This window comes from Nelumbo nucifera, chromosome 4 (assembly GCF_055504915.1).
Source record: "Nelumbo nucifera cultivar China Antique chromosome 4, China Antique-T2T, whole genome shotgun sequence".
Classification (NCBI taxonomy): domain Eukaryota; kingdom Viridiplantae; phylum Streptophyta; class Magnoliopsida; order Proteales; family Nelumbonaceae; genus Nelumbo; species Nelumbo nucifera.
Genome location: NC_142652.1, coordinates 93,059,001 through 93,085,566, shown reverse-complemented (window position 1 = coordinate 93,085,566; position 26,566 = coordinate 93,059,001). Strand labels below are relative to the sequence as shown.

General features: G+C 34.9%; 1 protein-coding gene across 10 annotated transcripts; it reads right to left on the bottom strand.

The window, feature by feature from the left end:
* Positions 1-4,301: 4,301 nt before the first annotated feature.
* Positions 4,302-23,008, bottom strand: LOC104610842 (pentatricopeptide repeat-containing protein At2g20540-like). 10 transcript variants are annotated; one of them, XM_088886520.1, is made up of 6 exons: positions 20,271-20,600; positions 15,663-15,758; positions 10,770-10,842; positions 9,561-10,568; positions 4,893-5,084; positions 4,302-4,812 (listed from the first exon to the last, which is right to left on the bottom strand). In XM_088886520.1, exons 4-6 carry the CDS (start codon positions 10,551-10,553, stop codon positions 4,465-4,467), a joined length of 1,533 nt encoding a protein of 510 aa, XP_088742646.1. In that variant the 5' UTR covers positions 10,554-10,568; positions 10,770-10,842; positions 15,663-15,758; positions 20,271-20,600; the 3' UTR covers positions 4,302-4,464. The 10 variants fall into 10 exon arrangements, 4 of the variants coding, with proteins under 4 accessions (XP_088742646.1, XP_088742647.1, XP_088742645.1 ...); XM_088886521.1 differs by lacking the exon at positions 10,770-10,842; XM_088886519.1 differs by lacking the exons at positions 15,663-15,758; positions 20,271-20,600 and having other exon boundaries at positions 10,770-12,456.
* Positions 23,009-26,566: the final 3,558 nt, after the last annotated feature.

The following is a 26,566-nucleotide window of genomic DNA, read 5'->3' as shown; positions in this document are numbered from 1 at the left end:
TGCCGTCCACCGCCAACCGCCATCGCCGTTCGCTATCGCCCACTGCCACCTCTACCCACCTCCGCCTCCGGTAACGTTGCCAAAGGTGGTCGGAGGCAGAGGTGGCAGCGACAGCACCGGTGGTCATTCCTCTACCCACCTTTGCCGCCACCTCTGTCTCCATCCATCTCCAGCAACGTTGTCGAAGGCAGAGGCAAAGGTGGGTGGAGGTGGCGGCATTGGACAGAGAAACCACCAGCATTGCCACCGCCACCTCTGCCTTTGGCCACCTCTAGTAACATTGCCGAAGGCAAGGGCAGAGGTGGGCGGAGGCAGCGGCAGGCGGCTGCGGTTGGCAGTGGCAGGTGGTAGTGGGCGATGGCAAATGGTGGTCGGCAGCAGCGGACGGCAGTTCTGGTGAACAAATGGCAAACAGAAGAAGATGAACAGTATTTTTACCCTTTATTGATATTATTTTTAAAAATTTAATATATTTTTAAAATTTTTTAAATATATTACTTTTATTATATTAAACCCAAAAGTTGCAATTGATTAGACCAAGGTTCAAAGTAATAGTATATATGATACATACGGGGAATTAGGACATGTGGCTAATTTTGAAGGCTAATACCCTTTTTAGAGACAAAATAGCTAAGCTCTAGTAGTTTGCTTGCCGGGCCCACTTTCTTTTTGCCATGAAAAGGTAAAATGTAGGTCACACAGGGCCCACTGCCGAAACCCTTCAAAGAGTCAAAGGTCAGGTCTCCAGCACGGCACAGCATGAGTCCGATCGAGCGGGCTCATGCTGTGCCAGGCCATGGCCTGGGCTGAGTCAGATTAGGTTTTTTTTTCTTTTTTTTTTATAAGTAAGAGTGATAAAAAACTGTAAAAATAAAAAGTTAACAAAAAAACATTTAATAAATACAAAATAGACAATAAAATAAAGGGAGGATGACGATTTAGCTTAAGGTCAGAATTTTTAGGCCCAAAGTACGGTGGTTGGCGTGGGTGTCAGTTCGAAATTGATGTTAATTCATAGGCAGGCATTGATATATAGAGTGGGGGCTTTTGACATTTTGAACGTTTATAAATCTGCAGTGGAATTCAGAGATTTGCATTGGGCCTGTTCGTATTTCTCCATAAAATGAAACTAAATTTTCAAAAATTTTATTTCATTTGAATTTAATGAATAAGATATTACAATTATATATAAAATAAAAAATAAACTGAAAAAATTATAATAGAATTTGAGTTAAAATAATAAATCGACTCATGATGTCATTATCATAGAAAAATCAATAAAACTAAAATAATACAAAAGAAAAACCAGTAGCATGTTAAATGAGTCATACACTCGTCGTACCAATACCATCAATGGTCTAACTTTCCAAATGGAGAAGTTGACCGAATGAAGCATGTATGTCCGCAATTTGGACATATCACATGTATTGGATTTCGGCTCCCGTGTCTGTGTTGCCTAATATACAATCAATATCACATGTATGCGTTTTGTCTATAAACTAGCCTAATAACTTGTCAGTTGTCACTAGACCTGTTCATGGCCTGCGGGCTTAACCTCGGGTCAAAAAGCCTGGCCTGCATAAAATTCGAGCCGGGTTCGGGCTTTGCCAAAATAGCCCGGCCCGAGCCCGACCTGGCCCGACCTATAGTTAAACCTAAGTAAACCCGGCCTGACCTATAATTAAACCTAAGTAAACCCGGCCTGACCTATAATTAAACCTAAGTAAAAACCCTATGTGATGTCCATTTGAATAAATTTTTTGATTTGAGAAGGTTGTCGATTCACTTGTAGGCCCATTGTTCATTTAAATAGGGGAAAAAAACATCTGAATTAAAATAGATAATATCTATTTGAATAGGGAAAATTTTGATTTTCTTTTATTAGATCGGGCTTCGGGCTTCGGGCTTTTTATCAGGGCCGAGCTCGGGCCCAAGTTCTAGGCCCGTTGGTCGGGCTCGGGCTCGGGCCTATTATTTTTTTTGTTAATGAACACTAAAAGCCCAGCCCGAGCCCGGCCCATGAACAGGTCTACTTGTCACCATCTTGTTTCTTTTATGGAATATCATCATCTATCCTCAGCCAATGAGGTTATATTTAGTAGTGATAGAAAATAAAAACTGGACCTTACTTAATAGTTTAAGCTTTTAGGTTAACTGGTTTCTTGAGATGTTATTAGAGACAATTTAACAAAGTGGTTGAGTGTCCGATCCTCTTTACCTTCATTAGGATTAATTAAATTTCAGCACAAGGTATGGATAGCAGGATAGATCTGTATTTGTCCATGCTTCAAGTTTAATGGCTGATTGGCTTTAATGTGAGGGGGTATGTTAAAGAATAAAAACATATTTGAGGATCTCACTTAAGACTTGAGCTTCTAGGTTGAACAGTTCCTTGATGGTGTTCCTAGAATCATGGTTTTCAAATCGTTCGGCCCGAGAACAGTACAGGCAACCGGTTCTGTTTTAACCCAAACCCGATCCCTAGCAAAAAAATCGTTGAATCAATCAACAACCCGTTGACCCATTCAACGGTTTTCGGTCATTTTTTTTTTATTATTTTTTTATTTTTTAACTTTTTATTAGAATGGGCCGTCTATTCAAATTGGATGGTCAAACCATCGACCTAGAAATCGATGGCCAGAACGGTTTCATTTCCAGGTCTTTTTTTTTACATAAAATGATGGCACAATTTGTTGAAAATAAAAGGAATTATCATTTCAAAAAAAAAAAGGTATGGTTGGTTTTGAAACCACATCACCCCTTTTTTAGAACCACTAATCAAAAACCACCCAAAATGCAACAAGATCTCTTGCGTGCAGTCAAAAACTTTGCACACACTCTGCAAGCATGACATCCAATGCACATCGAGAATATCTCTCTATGAATTTAACATACATGTACCGGAGATATTCTGAATGTGTAGTTATTATATGTGGGTAGAGTTTTTGATTGCAGGAGATCTGGACTCGCCCAAAACATTTCTATCCATAGAATAGTGGACAATTTTCATAACTACCAGTAATCAATTGGATTTGAATGACCAAAGGAGATTTGTTAACAACTAAAGATGATTTAGCAGTTGTATTAAGCAGTATAAACCTATATATAAGGCCTTATCCAGGCCAACTGGGCAAACTAGTTAATCAAGACAAGAGCAAATGAATAGTCCATTTAGTCTTAGATTGGAGATATGCATCAAAACTAAACTACGCCATCAACCAACCACTTGAATGGCTTGAAGTGGGTAAATCGCTCAATCTTGCCAGTTGAACCACTGAAGCAAACCTAAACAGTAAACTTTTTGTTAATTCGTGTATCGGTAGGGAAACTTTTACAAACCTTGTATTGATTGTCTTGTCTTTCCATTCCTTTCCCTACCTTTTTCCTTCAAACCAAACATAACTTTAATTGATCCACATTCCTAGCTAGTGAGACAATATTGATCCAAAATGATGGTAGAATGTATAAATTAAATGGATAACAAAATCCTGTCCAATCTTCCCAAAAAATCATCAATTACCACAATTAACTAGCTACAAAGTAAGGAAAAGAAATGAAGAACATCAAATCTCATTCATAGCAACCAAGCGAAAGCCTATCACAAACTTAACCATAAGCTAAAATGCATAAAAGCAAAATATACAAAATCAATATCTTAAAGAGAATTCCTTAGAGGCCGTGTTGGGCTTGTAACCCACAGCCCGGCCCGATGATTCACAGGCCATGCATACAGCCCAACACGATTGTATAGATCATGTCGGGCTTGGGGTTTCAGGTCCACGGGCCGGGCCGGGCTAGAGCTAGCATGACACGACAGTGCGGGCCGTGCCACCTATGACCTACGGGCTAGCACGGCCCATATATATGTATATTATATATATAATATTTATATAAATAATATATAATATATTGTATATTATATATAATATATAGTATATAATATATTAATAAAATAGACATTTGTTTTCATTTTTATTATACTATTTTATTTAATTATTGTATATATCAAAATTCATATAAAATAAAAATTTTAAGACTTTTTTTTCAATTTTTTTAAATAAATCTTTCATGATCCATGGCCCAACCAGACCCAAGGCTCGACCCATGGACCAGTCTGGCCCGTGGCACGGCATGGCACAGGCCTGCATGGGCTTGGGCCGTTTTACATCTCTAGAGTTCCTTTTCTTCTCTATGTATAATATGGACTAAAGATAGAACCTCCAACCAGACAACATGACATGCTAGATGAACCACCCAAATATGGTAGGAGCAAATGGAAATCAAAATAAAGGCTAAATTGTAGAACATCATATGTATTCCAGAATCAAAGATAGTTAGATCCATTAAGAAAGTAGGTTTTTGGTATATGGAGGTTTCACATTACATTCCTCCTACACGTTTAATTACAGAATATAATATGAAAAATGTAACTAAAAGAGATATCCATAATGGTTTAACAAAACTTCAGGAGCAAAAAACTTGAGCACAAGTAGAAACCCTTGGGAAAGTCAGTAGCTCCTGAGTAATATCTAGTTGAGCTTGTAAAAATTCCAAGTGTTCCCTGTCTATTCCCCTTCCTGATATGGTAGACACTGGTTGGAATATCACATACCTAATAGACATTTCCTTCAAAACCAGACAATTCTTGAGCAAAAATTTTACCAACCCCATTTCATTATCTTGTCCTGAAAAGTCATTAATGGTGACTTTCTCAAGTTTAGCTAAGCATTGGAAGGGTGATGATTGGTTCTCCCAGAAGGACATCTCATCAAAATGACGAGCATTTGGAAGCATTGGATGATCCAAGTACTCCTGCAAAGCAACACTAAAAATTATAAAACTGAGACTAGTAATGAGGAATCAGAATCAAAGAAATTCACAGTTTTCAATACCAGATTCAGGTCTTTATGGTTGTCAATATCTATGGTAAGGAATTCCAAATTCGGAGAGCTCCTCAACAAGCATGCTAGACCAAGGAGATCGAAACTGTCAAGCCTTGTCTGCACTGTTAGATTATTCAGCCTGTGAAGTGAGGAGAGCGCAATTTCATGATTTACATGTATCTCATCCTTGAATGAGAGGACCTTCAAATACAAAACATTAGTAAGAGCATGAAAATACATTTGTAAAGATTCTATCAAATGATTTACATGTATCTCATCCTTTTCAACTCTTCTTTCTGTGGAAGCTCATTTCTTGATTCATGTAGATTTATCACTAAATCATCAATTTACATTTTGATCATCAAAATGTCAATGTTTAATGGCTTATCATTTATTTAAGTAATAAAGGTAATAACAAAGTAACATATGATCCAAGTTCTGTTATAATAACTAAAGACAAGTTAAAAGAAAATAAAATTTATAATTATTAAATATTTGAATTTAATGAAATTTAGTAAAACACTACAATTTCTTCACAAGTTCATCATCTTTATAATAATTAAATAACACCCAAAAAACTATAAATTAATGTGCCTCACTACAACGCAGCAATTTTTTTTTTTCAAGTTTCAATTAATCTTTGTATTTCTTTGGATTCTATATTCATTATAACTTTACTAATTGACCATCTAGAGATTATCCATATGAGTACTTAGAATGCTTGGGCAGGGTGTTTTTGGTCTTCCTTATCATTTTATATTTGGCACCCAAGTAATTAAGGGCTTTCTTATAATTCTTCCTCAAAATATAAATATCGGGTTCTAAGATAGTATCTCTAAATATCAGGTTATAAGATAGTATCTTCTTCTTCCTCTCTAGAAACCCTAGATTGACTACTGGGTTTCATAGCAAATAGAAGCTCTTAGGTAGATTCATTTCTACTGATCTTCTCCCATAGGATGACATGCTGACGTTAGACCACCGTCGGATGATGTCAACAATTTGTACAAGTGACAACGAAAGCCTATGAATCCTACCTGGTTTGGTTTAATTATAGTTGTTTGATGATTTTGTGATTTTTGTGGATTTTTTGAAAGGAAATTTTCAAAAATTCTAGATTTGATGTTGAGCCTTATATAGCATGTTTAGTGGAGTTTTATGCTACAAAACCTAGATATTTGGGTCATTTTACATTTTAGTAATGATGGGAAGTGGTCCTATAATTTTCTAAGACCTACAAGATTTTGGGAGATTTTTTTCTCCCTCTATATTGTCGCCAACTTAGTTTTTTGGCCTTTTTGTCTCCCTTAACTGTGTGGTAACCTATTTTCTTAGGTCTTTTAGCTTTGGTTGAGGGTTGGGGATCCTTTGGTTTGATGGGAAAGTGTTTTGCTAAAATATGAAATCATCTAAGGATGTACAAATGGGTTCAAGTGTGCTCTCGGACAATGTAGATATTTATACTCGCATTATAACCATTGTTAAACTCAATGGAACCAACTTTTTGGAGTGGTCCCAATCTGTAAAGTAGGGATGGCAATTTTCCCCACCCCAATGGGTACCCGACTTCGTCGACCCATTCGGGGATGGGATTGCTTTGGTGGGGCAAGGACGGGGACAAGGATTAATAGGGATCCCCAACCTTAAATATTATTCATATTAAATATATACATATATATTATATATGATATTATTTGTATATATCAAAATATTATTTATGTTTAAAAATTTTTATTTATTTTAATTAAATTTACTTTCCAAAAAATATTGTTAACTAAAACATTTCAAGGATTCAGGTCCTCGCAGGGAACTCGTCCTCGTCGGGGATCGGGGATAGAGGATAATTTTTATCCCCAAAGAGGATTGTGGTCGAGGACAGGGATTTATTTCAGAATTGAGGTCGAGGACGAGGAATATGATCATCTCCCTGAACCCACCCCGTTGCCATTCCTACTATTAAGCTTGCCATTACAAGGAGGGTAAACTGGGATTCATTACAAGAAAAGAGGTGAAATCAAAACCTGAAGACCCGAAATTTGCAAAGTAGGTTTCTTGAAGATTAGAGAATTATTCACTAGAGTTCATGCAATCATACTCCTCAACAAAATGGAGTTGCTGAGAGGAAAAACAAACATGTGGTTGAAGTTGCTCAAGTTTTACTGTTTCAAATTCATATTTCCACCCATTTATGGGGTAAATGCTATAAAGACGATTGTGTATCTTACTAACCAATTTCCATCAAGGGTCCTTAACCTTCAGTCTCCTCACCAGATTCTCCTCCTTAATGAATCTCTCTTTAACTTACCCCTCAGATCTTTGGTTATGTTAGTTTTGTTCAAAATCCTTCCCAACAAAAGTTTGATCATAAATCAGTCAAATGTGTATTCCTTAGTTACTCTTTAATCTAGAAAGGTTACAAATGTTTTGATCCTCTCTCCAGAAAGAGATAAGTTTATAAAAATGTTACATTTCTAGAGTTTTCCTCATTTTTCCAATCATCCCATCCTTCTCTTTAGGGGGAGAATGCAAGTGAAGATCAGACTCCCTTCTGTCTTCCTATTCCTGTCCATGTATCTCATTCTCCTTCCTCTCATCCTTGTAACAATGATATTCCCTATGTTCCTCCTTCTCTTATGTATTAGGTGTTAATGGATTGGTTTTGGGTTGGACCCCATCCAAATCAAAATCAATTTGGATGGATTGGACGAACTAATAAGACATCAATTTGGATCAATCTAGATTTAATTTTCCAAAGTATTTATTGGATTGGATTGGACCTGGTCCATCTGTAATGGATTGATTTTGGTTGGGTTTGATCAAACCAATGTTTGGTCCATTGATAGAAGATAAGAATACAAGCCCCAATAAACCAAGTTTGTGTTGGAACCAATCTAAATAAAAACCAATTTGAACATATTGGATGGTTTAGACATTGAATTGGACCATTCCAAAATGGTCCAAAGTATTCATTGGATTGGATTGTACCTAGTCCATATGTAATGGACTCATATTGGATTGGATCAAATTGAACCAAATCCAGTCCAATTGACACCCCTAGCCTTAGTCCTGATAGTAATTCTTCATTACGTGTATTAAGAGGGTGACTCTTGAAGTTGAATGCCCATCACACTCTAATCTCTCAAACCTTGGTAATCTTGAACCACCTAACAGTTTTGTTATTAATATTGACTTTGATCTTCCTATTGCTATTTGAAAAGGAAAGAAGGCATGCAACAAGTATCACATTACTAATTATGTGTCTTATGATGCTCTTTCATCCTCCTGTTGTGCCTATATTTCTGTCATTTTTTCTATTTCCATCCCTTATACTATTATAAAGGTAATGCAGTCTCATCACTAAAAGGAAGGTATGAATCAAGAGATTGAGGCCCCCATAAAACTAAACTTGAGAGATTATTCCTTGTCCCAATGATAAAATTTCTATTACGTGTGTAAGTATGAGTACACTATAAAGCACAAGATATATGATTTAATTGAGAGATACAAGGTCCGACTAGTGGCCAAATGATACACTCAAACCTATGGCATTGACTATCCGGAACCTTTGCTCCAGTTGCTAAAATGTACTCAATTCGGGTGTTTATGTCTTTTATTGCTCCCTACTCTTGGCATTTATATTAGATGAATGTGAAAAATGTCTTTATTAATGAGGACCTCCAATAAGAAGCATATATGAATTTACCACCTAAATTAAGCTTTCCTAATAGTGAAGGGAAAGTTTACCACCCAAAGAAGTCTTTGTAGGAGCTCAAGTAGTGCCCTAGAGCTTAGTTTGATAGATATAGAAAAGTTATCTTAAAAATTGGATTCTCTCAATCTTAGGTAGACCATTGTTGTGACAAGTGATGACATCACAAGTATCTTTCAATTAAAATCCTTCCTTGCTTTAAAATTTGAGATAAAAGAATTTTGGTGATCTCAAATACTTTCTTGGCATTATAGTTGCAAGATCCAAGAAGGGAATCTTTTTTTCACAATGGAAGTATGTTCTTGACTTGATCCATAATGTTGGGAAATTAGGGTATAAGCCTATAGAACCTCCAATTGACCCTAACCACAAGTTGAGTGCTATTGAAGGGAAAGTTCTTTTAGATAGAGGGATATATCAAAGATTGGTGATGTCAGGGATTGTAGGATAAGGTGTGACCACACCATTTGACTTCAAACGCTACTTTCTACAAACAAACAAGGCAAGGTCAAATATGAAGCAAAGTAAACCAGAATTTACACTCACCCTACTCATGTTCTCATGCGCACATTTATGCTAGTGAAAATGAATTTGCACCGCAACCCAACACAGCCTAAAATTTTAATATGTGTAAGCTATATGTTTTAGGCTCACTAACATGTTAATGGGCTCCATTATGACTTAAAAGACTATTTCATATATTTGGAACCTGCCTAATAGGCCTTGTCTGTCTAACGCTGCTTTCTGATCATTTTGGTCCTCAGACTTACATCTACATTTATTAGTTCACAGTGGAAACCTTAATTGAGCACATAGTTCACTAGTATAGGCTTTAGTTCCATATCAAATCATAGTATTCAGGGCAATTAATCTAGTTTGTCTTAGATTAGTCTTACCTACAAAAACACAAGAGCATGTCAACCAAACAAATTATAAAGCAACCATCAATTAAGGATGTAATAACATACCTGCAAACACCAACTAGACAAGGATAGACAACTAGCATGACCAAGATCCTTCAAAAGTTCAGTAAGCATTGAACAATGCATCTGAGAGATAAAGTTTTGTCTGACATCCAGATGTGCCTCAACTAGATGCCTTAATCTCTTTACAGAAAATTCATGCAACATCATTCCCACAAACTTAAAGTGTTGAAGCTTTGGAGCATCTATCTCATATTTGTAAACTATTCCATTCATCTCATAAGAAGAGCATGAATCCAACAATAAGCACTTAAGTTCTGATTCTGGAGCAGAAATAACTAAATGATGAGGCACACAACAGGACAATAAATGTAGGCTTTCTAGGCATGGACAGTTAGAAATCAAGTCCTGAACTGAGCCATCCGGTAACTTTGCTTGCAGTAGTTCTACAATCTCAAGATGATCAAAACTCCCATGCCTTAAGGGTCTAAATTCACAGAAGTTCAATCTCAGAAACTTCAAGGACTGAGGTAGAGGACAATGAGGCAATTCATAACACCCTTCAATCCGTGGATCACGAGAAGGACTTCTACTTGCAAAATTGAGTTCTAGAGCAGTGGCATTGCTTGCAATTGCGAATCTAATCCACTGATCGACACGAGAAGTAAACTCGTAATCCTCATGATAACAAAATGAGAGCTGAATTTGGCGTATACTTTCGATATCATGGTGCAGAAGTGCTCGGTCTACAAAGTCTGCAAACCTCTTTCTTTGTCTGTCCAACCTCATAGAACTTAGAAAGTATCTACCCGTTTCAAGTGCATTATACAGCTCAACCATAGACCGCTCATCACAGAAGGTGAACTCATCGAGGTCTAGAACAGGAATTTGAGTCCATAGGAATTTCCATTTCTTTGATATGAAGGTGGTCTTCACAGCTTCATGTGTTGGCAGAAAAGAAAGTATGTGGACTAGAACTGAATCTGGTAAGCTACTGATACGGTCCATTCCCAACTCATTTCTTCTAAGCCTCTCCATTTCTATTTCTTTCTGCTGTTTAATTAGAAATCAAAAAGATTATAAGTACAGAAGATGAATTCAGGTTATGCCACCTCGGTATAGATAGGACCAGTATTTCTATCATCTTCAATCTTTGAACATTAACTCAGTACTGAAGTACTGAAAATAAAAGGAAAAAATCAGAAATTACCGGGGATATGCATTAGAGAATAAAAACCTATTCAAGTACCTCACCTAATTGAGCGATCGCCTATCAGAGCATGTTTGACCAAGTAGTTGTATAGGTGGGCTTGCACACTTGATCACGCTTCAAACCAAATTTCGTGTGAGGGGGTGTATTAGAGAATAGAATCCTATTCAAGGACCTCACATAAGAGCTTAAGCTGAGACCCATATAACAAGGGGCTAAAGAAAATTAGCTACATTAATTTTTTTTTTGTTTTTCAAGAGTCTCTAATATAAGGAGGGGTCTATAGAAACAAATCAGGTCATATCTAGATTCAAATATGATTAAGAACCAATGAGTCGAAATCTACCAATTAATTGAAACATTTGAATGTGAACTAGATCTAATGTAATTGTTATACAATTATACTCTTCATAAAATAAAGAAACAACCTGCAATATAATTTTATTAGAGACTAGAGAGAAATAAAGGGTATTTTAGGTAATCTCATGTATAATCGGTTTAGATATTTATCCCATCAAATCAGGCCATATCACTATTATTCAAATTATTCAAATTTGATTCAATTATGTCAGATCTCCACTAAATCAGACTTTTGATAGGATTTACAATTCTAAATATAAGTTTGTCCACTATTCCATTTGAGATCAAATTTCAAGCTGATTTCTAGGCTAGTTAATCTATATGAATGGTCTATTCAAGTGAAAAATCCATGCTCCTTGAGGAAACAGTCGAATTCCCTAATTATGGGCGTATATTTACAACCCTAAATCCAAGTTTCTATCTTCATCTACAGTTTACTCAACGGGTCACTTTCCCTTCTTTAGATGACCTCTCCTACAAGTATGTTCAGGGAGCTTATAGCGAATCCATTTGTCCATCAGATAGAAAAACTTCTGGACTACCTTACTATGTGCACAACTTGATAAATGAAATTAGTTTGTCCATGTGGCAAAGGCATTCAATATGGAGAAGGATTTGATCACCAAGCACACTAACTTAAGCACTGTTACAGGACCCATATTTTGGGCTAAAGTGAATCTTGACACTTGAGTGGGTTGAATAAACCATAGGCCAACAAAAGCCGGAGGCCTGGCCAAATGCAGTGCTCCTTTGGGAGGGCTTCAAGTGGTAGCTTTTTGCTTTGTGAAAAAATTTGGAAAGCCCATATTTGTTATTGTTTAGAAAAAAGGCTTTCCTTTTAAAAACTTCTTACGAGAAGTTCAATCAAAGCATTAGCCCTCCAAAACAGACCCCAAGAAAAGTCTTACTCGGCATATCTAAGGTGTCGTTTTGTAGCAGAATGGCCCTCCAAAACCTGAAAGAGTTGCATTTGATTTTTCAGCTCTATATCCCCATTGTGCATTGGAAACATCTATCCACGAATGATAACATCATGTACGGGAGATATTCTCATTGCACACTTACAATATGCTGTGAGGATGGTGTGAGGCACACTCTGTGAGGAGCAAATCCGAACTCCCCTGGAGGGTTGTTTGGTAAAACATTTGGATGCCAATTTGTACATCTGTTTTCACCTCCGTTTACTCAATGAATCCACTACCTTCAAGCTTCAAACACGATTAAAGGTAGCGGAAAACTTTTTAGGACATGATGTATGCCCTTGTTAAACAATCAAAGTACCAATATTGCCCTTGTTATAACTTTTAACCCAAAAAAACCTATTCTTTCCTTTCTATCATATACCTCCATTGCTAATGCTAATAATATTAAAAATCAATTAATTAAAAAATAAATAAACTTAACTATATTTACATAACGAAAAATCAATTAATTATTTAAATTAAATAATGAAAAAGGTATTTAAATACATTATACTTTGAATAAATAAAAACAAATTTTAATATTAAAATAATTTATATGAAAATATACTAACCATTGTTTTAAAAGTTTAAACAATTTAAAATTAAAAATAAACATTTAAAAATACTAAATTTACATAAATATAATTTAAAAAACAATAACTTAGATAAAAATTAATCAAAAACAATAAATAATTGTAAAAATGTTAGACAAATGGAAAGTTACAAAAAAAACTAAAATAATTACTAAACAAAGAAATTTAAAAGTGTTTAAAATATTTAAAAATCCACATAAATAACAACTAAAAAATAATAGAATGGTAAAAAACATCTACAAGTATAGTAAATATAATAAATAAAATGCAAAACATTTATAATTAAAAATTATAAATGTTAATAATTTTTAACATTATTTGAGATCAATTTAATTTTTATTAAACTATTTAAACAATTTTCAATTATTTTTAGTTTTAATTATTTCAATATTTAAATCTATTTATAATTTCGTTCTTTTTATATTTAAAAACCTTTTCAATATTTAAATTAAATTTAATAATTTTAACAATTATTTTCTCTATTTATTATTTCTAAACAATTTATTTTCATTAAATATTTATTAATTTTTTAGTTTGCTTATTAATAATTTTAAAATTATTTAAATAGCTGGTAATAATTTTTTATTTTAATTATTTCTATATTTAAATTCACTTTTAATTTATCTTATGTAACTTTTGAATTTAAGTGCTTTTTATAATATATATTACTAATTTTAGTTATAGCTTTTATTTTACTTACTTGTTAATTTTAATTAAATATTTAATGAATTATTAATTTTAAAAATTAATTTAAATACTAATAATTATGTAAAATAAATAAAATATATAATACTCAATACTAACAAATGCAAAATAACAAAACAAATCCATCCATAGCAGCAAAATTGTAAAATAGATATTTATTAGTGTTTGTAATGTTTATATTACCAAACGACTTTATTTTTTTTTTTTTTTTCGTTGCATTCAGATATATAGAAAAGTATGGAAGCAAATTTTTGAAGGTCAGGACTCAAAACTATTTCCAAAAGTTTTTTTCTGACTAGAGATCAAAGTTCAATTTTACCAAATGCCACCTAAATCCAATCCAAGCTAAGATTATCAAATTCTTGTTCTAACATGGGATATTATCAAGTTGAGTTCAATATGGGTTTTGCTCTACTTGAACCCAACCCAATCTATCTAAATACAACAAGGTACCAAACAGTCCAAAACTAACCAATCTATCCTACAAATAGTATCCTAAGAGTCAATGAGGGCTATGTTTATAATTAATGTTTCAATACTATTAATTATATCAATGTGCCAGGTTTGAAGTAGGCTGACCTCAACTTTGAACTTAACCCAAAAGTCAATTAAGCTAGATCTGACCCTGGTCTAATAGGATCATGTCAAGGTGGGATTACTATTCAACTCAACTTGATGTCCCTAGTCCCAAATAGAACTTGTCTTGCATTTTCTTTTTGAGCTTAGTTTGAGTGTAGTGTTTCTTCCCCACCAAAATCACATATATATCCTAACAGCAACACACTAAGGTGATGTTTGCCATATGTTTTTATTGATGTAGTAATTCATTTCATTTTAAGAAACAAAATTACACATATTTACAAAGATTCTCTAAATAATCAATAAGTTTAATTAAAATGAAGAAGGAAGAAAAGAAAATTCCAGCATGCAATAACTACAATCTTCATCAGTCATTACAAATGAGGCAACAATAAAACCTATCACCTGAATCAATATAAACATGAAATGACATTAAAAGCACAGAAATTAATAATTGTAAATGTAATTTATTTTAGAAACAAAAGTACCCGAATGTACTTATTTTTATCATTATAAATTGGAGCTTCTTGTCTATTTTCAATAGGGATCTACCATAAATATATGATATCTCAAACTACCATGCAAAAGTAAATAATGAAGAAAAAAGAAAAGTAAAATATACCAATAAAATCTATTGTGTAATAACCAAAACCTAATTTTATTAGTTGATTATTGAAATAAATCCAGAATATTCATTTAGAGGAATGAGAAAAAAAAGGAAACCTAATTATAATATCATTACTAATTGAAAAGAAGAGAAAAAAAATGAATAAGACTTATAAATCAAATTAATTTTTAATGATAAAGAATATAAAGCAATAAAGCAAAAAATGCAAAATCAACTCCTAAATCATTAAAAATGAAGAACATCTACAAGCTTGGAAAAGAAAAGCTTAGAAAAAGGATTTTCTTTTATAGAAAGTGAGCTACTAGGTTGATATATTCATTAACTAGAAAATCAAACCAAAAATATATTTAATCAATTCATCTTACAATCATCCTAAATTAGAAAAAATGAAGAAATATAAGATTCAAGAACAATCTACATGAAAAATTATCTCACTTCAATCTAGATAATTAAAATAAATCTATTATCATAGAAAAGAAAAGCTTGAAAATATACAAAAGTTTTTCATTAATGGGCAAGTGATTAATGATAATATTTAGAAGAATCATTTAGAGCTTTATGCTCTGATGTAGATTGTAGACTATGATGGACCTTCCTACCAAAGAAAACTAAGATGGACTTCAATATATGAATATATACTAATAGGAAATCCTAAGGGCCTAAAAGTATAAATCAATTAAGAAACAAAGCTCAAAGGCCCAAAAACAAAAAAAAAAATGAATTTTTCTTTGTATTGATATTTATGTAAAAATAATAATTATTAAAAGATGATTGCTTTCTATATATAATAATAATATGTACTAAAAAGGAAGAGAAACAAACTATATTTGCAATAAGCAAACTTCTAATGATTAAGAGTATAACTTGAGAAAAAATATAGCCTTTCACCTATCAAATAGGATATAAAGCTTAAAGGACCAAAAATAAAACCAATGAATTTCTTTGTATTGATATTTATGTAAAAATAAAAATTAAAAGATAATCGCTTTCTATATATATATAATAATATGTACAAAAAAAGGAAGAGAAACAAACTATATTTGCAAGCAAACTTCTAATGATGGAGAGTAAAGCAAAGCTAAAACTTGAAAAAAAAATATAGCCTTTTACCTGTTATAATTCTCCGATTGTGAAAACTTTGATCGAGAGAGAGAAGAGAGAGGTTTCGCCTTCTTAAAATTGATCAACTTTCTCTGTAGCTCTAACCTAGTATAGAAAAAGAAAATTTTTGTTTACTTGATGCTTTCTACTCACCGGTCTCAAATTTTCCTATTTATACAATTTCTATGGTTAAAGAAAACACTCAGGGTTTTGCAAACTAGCTTAAAAAACCACCCCGGTTGACGAGAATTACAATGTTAAAGCAAAACCGCTTATTTAGTCATTAAATGCATTAATTAAGATTCTTCTACTCTTAATGATACATTTATTAATTTTGTTTTGTAGGCAAACCTAGAGGTCGGGGGAGAAGGGCGAAGCAAGATTCGACACTAAGCCAATTAGAACTACATCCACTAGCTTTACTAGATAAGCCAGTTGGCAACTTTAATTGTTTTTTGGTTGCACTATATTTTTTTTCTAGTGGTTTGCTAAGTTGTTGTTTCACTAATGTGTTTTTCATTAGTATTTTCCATACATACTTTTTGGAAAAACTCCAAAGTCGTGTTTGGTAAATATGAAGTTTTGAATGTAGTTTTCTAATTTAACTGTTGTTAAAAATATATATTTTTTATAGAATTATATGCATAATTGCATATTATATATTACTATATTATAGTATTATATATAATACAAATATATTATCTCATTATATTATTTTATATATTTTATGTAGTATAATTTATTATGTTCTTTTAATATTATATTGTCATCATCATCATCATCATCCAAGCCTTATCCCAACTATATATATGGGATTGCCTTCATGATTCATGTTTCTCTATTATGTTCCATTTAATGACATGTCCATTATATTATTAGCACTTAAACTATTACTTACTACTTTAGCCCATGTATTTTTTTTTTGTCTACCCCTACCCCTTATAGCCCCTTAATTTTTTTTTTGTCTTCCTATGGGTGTGGTCTTGTATGCACATAACCAAATCATCTTATTCTACTTTCTCTCATTTTATCACCTATTGCTTTGGAACATGCAAAGGTTAATATTCAAGCTACCATTGTTAGAGCTCAGACACAAATTGAGGAAATTGAAAATTTTGTTCACCATAAGCTATCAATGGCAGCATTGATCTAGTTCCTTGCTATGTAGAAGAAGTTAGATGGACAATCCCCATGCAACTCGTTGAAACTGATCAGTTTCGATGGTGTTAATGGTATGAGTAATTCAGGGGTGGGCTTACTCTTGAGGAATCATGGATGGGCGGTACACCTTTGGAGTTTGCACTGGAGATAGGTATTGATCAGATTTTGATCATGGGAGATATGCTTGTGGTGATCAAAGTTTTGTTGGAGGAACTTCTAAATCCTCTATGGCGAGTAAGAACTATCTTAGCTGATTGCAGAGCTTACATGTCCCACTCTCCTGCTGTTTAGTGGCTTACACACCAAGAATTGCTAATACAACAGCCTATCTTGTAGCAAAGTACTCTCTCTCTCTCTCTCTCTCGTTCATACCTGGGCGAGGATCCCTGATGTTCTTGCTATTGCTATTGAGAAAGAAGTATCCTGAACTTTTTGAATGAATTTAGCCTGATTAGGCTTCAAAAAAAAATATTAGTATATCATGTAAAACATATATATATATATATAGAGAGAGAGAGAGAGAGAGAGATTGTAGAGCTTATAGATAACTATAAGTGTGAGCAAATGGATCAGTTCTACCCAAAACAGATCGGAAGTTTGGAACCAACCTTGAACTAGCATTGGATAGGGTCCGGTTCCAAATTCTTGGAACTGATTCCCACCTAGGCTGGTTCCAGGGTTTGGGGGTTTACCTACCTGAACCGACCCAAATAACCGGCCTAAATGTAATTTGAACTTAGCATATAGGTTTATGGATTATTATGCATTAGTTATGTTGTATTGCTTGGGATGATTATGGATTGTATTCTATTTGCATTGAGATTGATTTAACTAAATTGTGGAATGTGTGTGAAATATAGATTATGGATTAATAATGATTATGTGATATTACTTAAGCTGTATATGTGGATTACGTTTTATTTTCTTTGAGATTGAATGACTATATCGATTTGAAATGTAGAATGCTTATTATAAACTGTTGTCCAACGTCAAACTTGTAAAAAAAATATGAAAAAAATAACAGCATATTATAATTTTTTTAAAGAATAGGTTCCATGGGTAGACCTTAGAGCCGACCATGAAAGTTGTATATGGATTAATTATGATTATGTGATATTACTTAAGTTGTATATGGATTACGTTTTAGTATCTTTGAGATTGAATGACTATTATGGATCTGAAATGTGGAATGTTTATGATAAATTGTTATCCAAGGTCAAAGATTGTAAAGAGAAAAAAAAAATAACAGCATATTATAATTTTTTTAAAGAAGAGGTTCCATAGGTAGACCTTAGAGCTGGTCTTGAAACCGCGAAGGCTAGAACCAATGTTGATAGGGTAGATTTTGAACCTTTTGGTTCAAAAGACCTGAAATAGACCATCATAAAGTAGGTTCCAGGTTCTGCCTTAAAACCAAACCAAACTTGACCCATGCTCACCCCTGGATAACTACTACCGATCAATATAGAGGGTGTTTTGCCAACATGTATGGTTTTGTTAAAGAAAACAAAAACAATTGCCAAAGCAAATTGAAATTTGAAAATAAGTTTAAAAAAGGTTCACTAGAGAGTTACATATAGGGAGAATTACTACATGAATCCATTTCTTTCATTCAAGATCCTGTAACCGATCCAAACTGTCTAGATATGGGACCTATAGGGTTCACCACATAGTCTATATCAGTCATATGCCCCCACCTTGTGTTGGTGTTATTGTGTAAACCATTATTAATTTTTCTTTTTTTTTTTGTAATGTTTGTGGAAGTTTCCTTTTTTTTTCAATATAAAACTTATTAAGTAGGCTTATTTTTCAAAGTTGGGAAAGTGTCTTGACCCAAAATTTATGGTGGGAAGAGAAACTGATTTTCCGTATATAAGATCCCTTGTCCCTTTAAGGAATATTACCAAATAACCCAACTTAGGAAACCTGCTCCCACATAATTTATTTTAAGGGGAAGATAATAAGTGAGTAATACGTCTCTGGGTGTTATCTGGTATCCCTTGTGCATACTCTCCTCCCTCAACCATAAAACCCTAAAATTTATAAAGATCCACACTGTACGCTGTTGCATGGAATCGTCTCTTTCTTTCTATCTCTTGCATACTATAATTAATGAAGCCACAAACAAATATAGAAAAATTGTATCTATTTTTCCCTTTTTGTTACTGGGGCCATTGGTTCATGTAAAAAATGCCAAAGGTTGAATCAATTTTGTTACAACAGTGAGAGTAGCCACTTTTGTGCAGAAACTGCCAATGTTGTGTCTAAATCCAGTCCATCCCCAAAGTACCAAAATTCGGTAAATGCCTTTTTTTCTCTTTTTGTCCATGCAATTCCTCTCTCTTTCATTTTACATTTCCTTTGTTTTCTTACTTTTTTTTTAGTACATATAATGTAGCTTTCGCCCTTGGATTAGGGATTTAAGGGTATTCATCAAAAACTGAAAAATCGGCTTAACCGAACCAAATGGTTTGGTTTTGGATAACTAATATAAACTTCTCTCCATTAGCCAATCAACTGGAATCAATACATCTAAATTTGCAATGACAAGATACTTTTGGATTTATAAAATTTGTGAATGTCATGTGACGGCCTTCAATTAATACATGTCACGATCTCTAATGGGAGCAAGGTTTAGCAGAAAGCGATGGCTGTTTAGCCCGCTGAGCAGTAAAAGGGAAGTTTCAGTAATTTTGCTTCATTTTATTCAAAATTTTGTGTAGCATATTCACCTTAGATCTAAAAAGTGCACCTTTCATTTTAACAAAACAAGTTACCAGGGGTGTCATATCCTAGGGACAGACTTTCCCCCATGGTTTTAAAATAGGATCACACTGAATGGTCAAACCAGTTGACCTAGGAACTAGTCATGGCTCTAGGTCTACTTTTGGACCCCAAACCGTCCAACCAAACTTATTGGATGGTCGAACCATTTGACCAATCTGATACTGTCTGATTTTAGGTGTTTCGAACTAAAGACACAATCAAATAATCTTGCCAACTGGACAAAGCCGAGGTGAAAGGACGAAACCATGCACTGAGATCTGCAACCAGGAGAAAGGTCAGAGGCCCGAGGAGTTAATCCCCAAGTAGGTACTCCGACGCTCAAGTTAATTGGGCATAAGAGGTGGCCGAACCGAGCAGGTAAGAATTATTGGATGGTCAAACCATTTGACCAATCTGATACCATTCAATCCAAGGTGTTGTGAACTAAAGACAATCAAATAATCTTGCCAACTGGACGAAGCCGAGGTGAAAGAACGAAGCCACACATTGAGATCTGCAACCAGGAGAAAGGTCAGAGGCCCGAGGAATTAATCCCCAGGTAGGTACTCCGACACTCAAGTCAATTGGGCAGAAGAGGTGGCCGAACCGAGCAAGTAAGAACAATGCTAGTTCGGGCCGAAGAAATAATGCAAAGGGGTACTCAGAGTGCCGTTCCAAAAAGTCCCTTACCTCAAGCGAGGAATACCTATTTATAGTTGGATGTCCATGTTCCAGATGGATAAGGCTTCCGGGGTTGTTGGGATGAGGTCGTCCACCAAAGTCTCCGAGAGGTTTCCTTTTCACCGACGGAATCCGCTTCATTGTCCATGCAGAACACTCCTTCTTAGTCGTGCTCTTCCATCATACGTGTTGTCGTCGTGGCTTAAGAGAGAGGATGGCCATGGAGGATGCCACATGGCATCTTCGGCCAACTCATCCATGACCCGAACACCGGGAACCAGTGGCCGAAACGGTTCCGTTTCTGGTCCAGTTTTTAAAACCATGATTTCCCCCTGCCACCTGCATATATAAGAGAATCATTTCAGACCTAACAATAGAGGAATTTACAGTTTAAAGAGATATCCTTAATGGTACATCTTGCCCTTTATTGTTTGGTATTTTACGGTTGCATATTGAATCAAGGTGATAAAAAAAAAAAAAAAAAATTGAAAATTTTGAGGCCTCATATTTTTCTTAAGGCTTTTTAGCTGGGAATCGATTACCGATATATTTCAGTGATTTTGAATGTCTATTGACTATACATTTCGGTTGACATACCTATATCTTGCTTCTTCTGAGGTATATTTTTGGGCAGATAATATAAAAGAATTTGCCCCAAGAAGTTGGGGAAGTATTCCTTACTCTTTGCAAGTACTCTCAGTCTCAGTCTCCACTGTTAATATCTGGAGGGTGGTCTCCCATCTTCATCTCCTCACAGAGACCATTAAGAACCCATTCAATCTCTTCCATCAAAACTTGGGGCGACCCTCCCACTGAGAACTCTTGAACTATGCCATTGACTTCAATCATACTACAACCAGGCACTGTCTTCTTGATCCCTCTTTCTTTCATAAAGGCTCTAATTCTCTTCTCATCATCAAACCTATTAGCCTTGGCGTATATCTCGGACAAGGTTACATAAAAAGCATGGTTCAGAGGCTCCAAATCAAAAAGATGGTGTGCAACGCTTTCTGCCATCTCTACATTACCATGCATATGACAGCCTCCAAGCAATGCACCCCAAACAAACACATCCGGCTCCATCGGCATGCTTTGAATAAGCCCTTCTGCCTCTTCAAACAACCCAGCTCGAGAAAGTATATCAACCATGCAGGCGTAGTGTTGAGCCTGTGGTTCTATCGAGTAAACTTGCGTCATCACATCAAAACACCAGCGGCCAGCCTCTACCAGACCAGAATGAGCACTAGCAGATAAAAGCCCGACAAACGTCACATGGTTAGGCTTCGTTCCTTGGATTTGCATTTCTTTGAAAAGATCAAATGCTTCTTCTGCAAACCCATGAAGAGCTAATACAGAAATCATGGTAGTCCATGCCAGGACATCCTTTTCAGGCATCTCCTTGAAGACTTCAATCGCCCTCTCCACACAACCGCATTTCCCGTACATATCCACAAGGGCACTACTAATCACCATATCGCACTCCAACCCGCTTCTCTTTAAGTAACTGTGTATCCATTTCCCATGATCGAGTGCACCAAACGACGCACAAGCCGAAAGAGCGCTAGCTACAGTTATTTTGTCTGGTCTAACCGTACCATCATCATCCAAAACCTGCATCTCATGGAAGAAATCCAAGGCCTCCTTTGGTCGACCGCCTTGAACAAACCCTGTAATGATCGAGTTCCAAGTAATGACATTTCTCTTCTTCATCATCTTGAACAGATCAAATGCGGAGTCAAGATCCCCACCCCTTAAAAACCCAATAATCATCGAATTCCATGAAACGACATCTCGTGCAGACATTTCATCGAATATACATCGTGCATGGTTTAAGAACCCACATGAGGCATACATGTTGATCATGGAGTTCTGAACAAACAAATCCTCGGACAACCCAACCTTGATGACCTGGACGTGTATGCTTTTGCCCGCGTGCGCATCGAGACGTCGCGTGCATTCCTTTGCAAGGAACGGGAACGTGAGGTGGTCAGGCCGGACGCCATTCCTGAACATTTGTTTGTAGAGAATAAGGGACGGGCATGAATGGGCATCGCTGCCATCATTGATCATCCTAGTGGCATGGGCTCTGATCATGGTGTTGTAAACGAAAACATTGGGGTGTTCGATGTGGTGAAAAACGTTGGTGGCGTAACTGAGAGAGCCCGAATGGGAGGTGGCGCAGAAGAAGAGGAGTCGAGTGACAAGGAAGTAATGGTCGTGTATGGGTATACCGGGAGATGTTATAATGTGGGAATGGATTTGTTTCAGCTCTTTCATGTTCTTGCATTCGTCGAGTAAGCGAGCCAATGCGTTCCTGAGATTGAGCCATGACGCTTCAACCATCCGGCGCTGCTCTGCTCCAGTGGAGGTGGCCGGTGGGTGTGGGTTTTACCGGTATGTCAAAAATCTTCTAACGTGTAAACGTGTCGTAATTGCCAAAGCACCACCACGTGAAAAGACACAAACTTCCTTCACATTAAACGTTACAGATTTTTCATCCTGTAGGAGTTTGCTCGTTTGCTGTGAAACCGGATTAAACCCTCACAAACGGTACTCACGTAGTGGTGAATGGGGAATATCCCCGTACTTCAATGTTTTGATAATATTTGGGATTTTTAGCCTACACTCTACCTTAGAATTCTGATTTGCAGCCCCCTCCTATTCTACTAGTAGCCCTTCTATAAACCATGCTCTGCCCATGAATTTAGCATCACGGGTAGATTCAATTCATCCTAAAAAATCTTAACTCTACCTAGGAGTGGACTGAACCATAAAAACCCATTGATATTTTCAAGGGAAAAATCCTTATTAATACCTGTACTTTGGGCCTAATGTCATTTTGGTCTTCAAACTTTAAAATGCGACAATTCAGTGATTGAACTTTAAAAACATGACAATTCAGTATTTGTTAATTAGTTGTTAACCAGCCGTTAAGTGGCATTTGAAAAAGACATAAATGCCCTTTGAGTGTTATCTAATTTTCTTTATCAACCAACTAAACAATGACAAAAAATTAACAGTTTCAAATCTTTGCCTCTACTATTCAAGAAAGTTGGGGTCACCAGAATGCCCACTCAAACGTGACCCCAACTTTCTTGAATGGAAAAGGCAAAGATTTGGGACTGTTAATTTGTTGTCAACGTTTAGATGGTTGATAAAGAAAATTAAATAACACTTGAAGGGCATTTGTGTCTTTTTCAAATGTCACTTAACTAGTTAACGGCATGTCACGTTTTAAAAGCTTGGGTATTGAATTGTCGCATTTTAAAGTTTGGGGACCAAAGTGGCACTGGGCCCAAAATACAGGGTATTAATCGGGAATTTTCCCTATTTTTAATGTAGATGCATAGAGCTGCAATTGCCTCTTCCATTATTATCCTTGCAAAGTATACATCACTCCACGGCAAAAATCTAAAATTACAGCCCTCCCTAGTCTATTAGTAGCTCCCTATAAACTGCATTATGGTCATGAATAGTCATTCTAGGGTGGGGCTAAGAATTCTAGGGTGGACTGAATAGTCATTCTTCCAAAAAAACGTTGGTCTAATGTATTATTTTTTTTTGAAAATACCCATTTTACCCTTATGTCTATCAATTTAGATAGAGATTTACTAAAATTAGGGATGAGAATGGGGCGGATTCGAAAAGAGTTTTATAAATTCTAGATCCTATTCACCTCCCAAACCAAACCCACTCTAAAACCTATATTGCCTTGGATTTTGAGAATCAAACCTTCCCTATACATGAAAATGCAAAACCCTCCCCTGCATTCAAGGGTAGGAGTGAGTTGGGTTTAGAACCCACATCTAATTTTCTATTATTTCTTGTTATATTTAAGCAATAAATAAGTAAAATAACATAAATAAACAACAAAATTTCCAATTATTTGATTAAGGCATGTAAAATCACATAAACTATCAATTATCCTTCATGTAAAATTCAAAATATTATTAAATTCAAGACCTAATACATAAAGTTTATATGCTTTCAATATGCGGATTGGGGAAGGTCAGGTTTAGCCTAATATCATACCTTACTCATACCCGTATAGGTTGTAAAATCCCAAAACCCGTTCTTCAAGCAAAAAAAAAACCTGCCCCATTGAGAAGAGGTAGGGAGTGGGTACCCACCGAATAGGGTAGAAATTACCATCCCTAACTAAAATACTCCAAAAAAAAACTTTTAGTTTTTTATTAAAAAAAAATCCCTAGATCAAATTAAAGAGTAAAGTAATTTAGTTTTATAAATTCAATATGATTGAGTGAAATCTAAAAGAATAAATCTGGCATTTTGATTATATTAAAAGATTTCCTAACAAATAATAAGGGCAATTTTATTACTTTAAAGTTTCTGTTTTGGAGACAACAATATATTTTTCTTAATAATGAACTCAAACAATGATGGAAGAGAGTTAACCGCAAGATTTTTCAAAACTACAGCAGAGGTTTTTGTTAAAATGAAACTTCAAGGGAGGATTTTATATTTTACCTTTTTTTTATTATATTTTCAAACTCATGTCAAATCCAAAATCAGATGCTTCCGGTTGAACTTGAACTTAGATTGATTTTTCATGCATCCAATCGGAGTTCAAATGGAATTCCATTGGGAGGTTTTCATTATCAAATTGAACTTAGGAGGCATTCTTTTTCTGGATTTTGAGAGGGGGGAAAGTTGATCAATGGTATTTTGATTCCCATTGACCAAGAATCTCATGTTCTTTTTTCAGATTTATGTGGGACCAGGGAAAGTTTATTTTCCTGGGTATCACTTACCCGGATAAGTAATACCCATCTCTTACCTGGGTAAATAACTTTCCCACCTTGGGGGAAAGCTGACAACACTTGAATGGGACAAAAATACCCCTTATAATAATGAATTTTTATGACTAAAATGGTCTTTGCCTTATTTACATGGAAAATAGAAGAATATGGGTAAATACACTTACCTGGATAAATATTTTCTGGATAAGAAACACTTACCTAGGTAAATACATTTACCAGGGTAAGTAACTTACTAAAAAGCAAATGGGGCCTTAAATGTATATACATCCAATCGGATTTACAAACCTAGTCTTCCAATTGAGTTACAGCTGTTCAGGTTGGTCTGATTTCCTTCTTTTGCTAAATCTTATTCTTTTTCTTGGATTTAAGGTTAGTAAGTCAAGATTTAAGTCACAACTATTATTACAATATATAGAAAATGACAAAATTATGGTATTTCAGGAGTATTATATTTATGTCCTACTAAAAAGTTTATGCGTTTTGTTTTTTTAGAAAACATCTCACTAGTTTTGAGTAATTTAAAATTGTCGTATATAAAATTATAAATGCATACATTTCAAATGAATAGTTTCACATATACATACTTGAGTATTCATATGATATAAATGCATACAAATATGATGACAGGTCAAGTTAGGGTTGGGCCATATATTGCCCAAGACCTCATCTTTTACCCAACCGAAAGTTTGATTTCATATTTTTCATCCCTAATTCGAACCTCGATTCAATTCGGCAAATCCAATTGCAAATTGATACAAGTTGCAGTCATGGATAGGCATGGTGTCCATGGGAGATGCATCAAGACGGGAACGAAACAGAGGGAAGTAGATCATGTCATCATGATAATACCCATGGTGCTGGATGATGATGATGAAAGATGTAGTGATGGACCATGAAGTTATGCTGTCTACGAAGTAGGTGTCGCTTTAGTTTTGGCACACTCCATTTTCAGAAAATTACCTAGTCCGAGTAAATGCATTTATATCTTTTATTTACTATGTAAACAAGATAATAATTATTTTAGTTATGAAAAATCATTATTAAAAAGAATAATTAAATACTTCCCTAGTAAATACATTTATACATTTTTTATTTTTTAAATAAATAAGATAATAACCATTTTAGCCATGAAAAACCATTATTAAAAATTTTGTTTCATCAAAATGTTAGTAACTTATTTAGGAGATAGGGTACACATACTCATATAAATGATCCCCAGGGAAAATAAGTTTTCCATAAAACCCACATATAGGGGTGTCAATGGACCGGTTTTGGGTTGGACTCCGTCCAAATCAAAATCCATTTGGACAGATTGGATGGACCAATAAAACATTGAATTTGGACGAACTGGACAGACCAATATAACATATTGGATTGGACCTGATCCATCCATAATGAATTTATATTGGATTGAGCCAATATCTGGTCCATTGATAAAAGATAAGGACATAATTGTCAATGGACCAGGTTTGAGTTAAAATCAATCTAAATTAACAGAAATTTGAACAGATTGAACAATCTCTG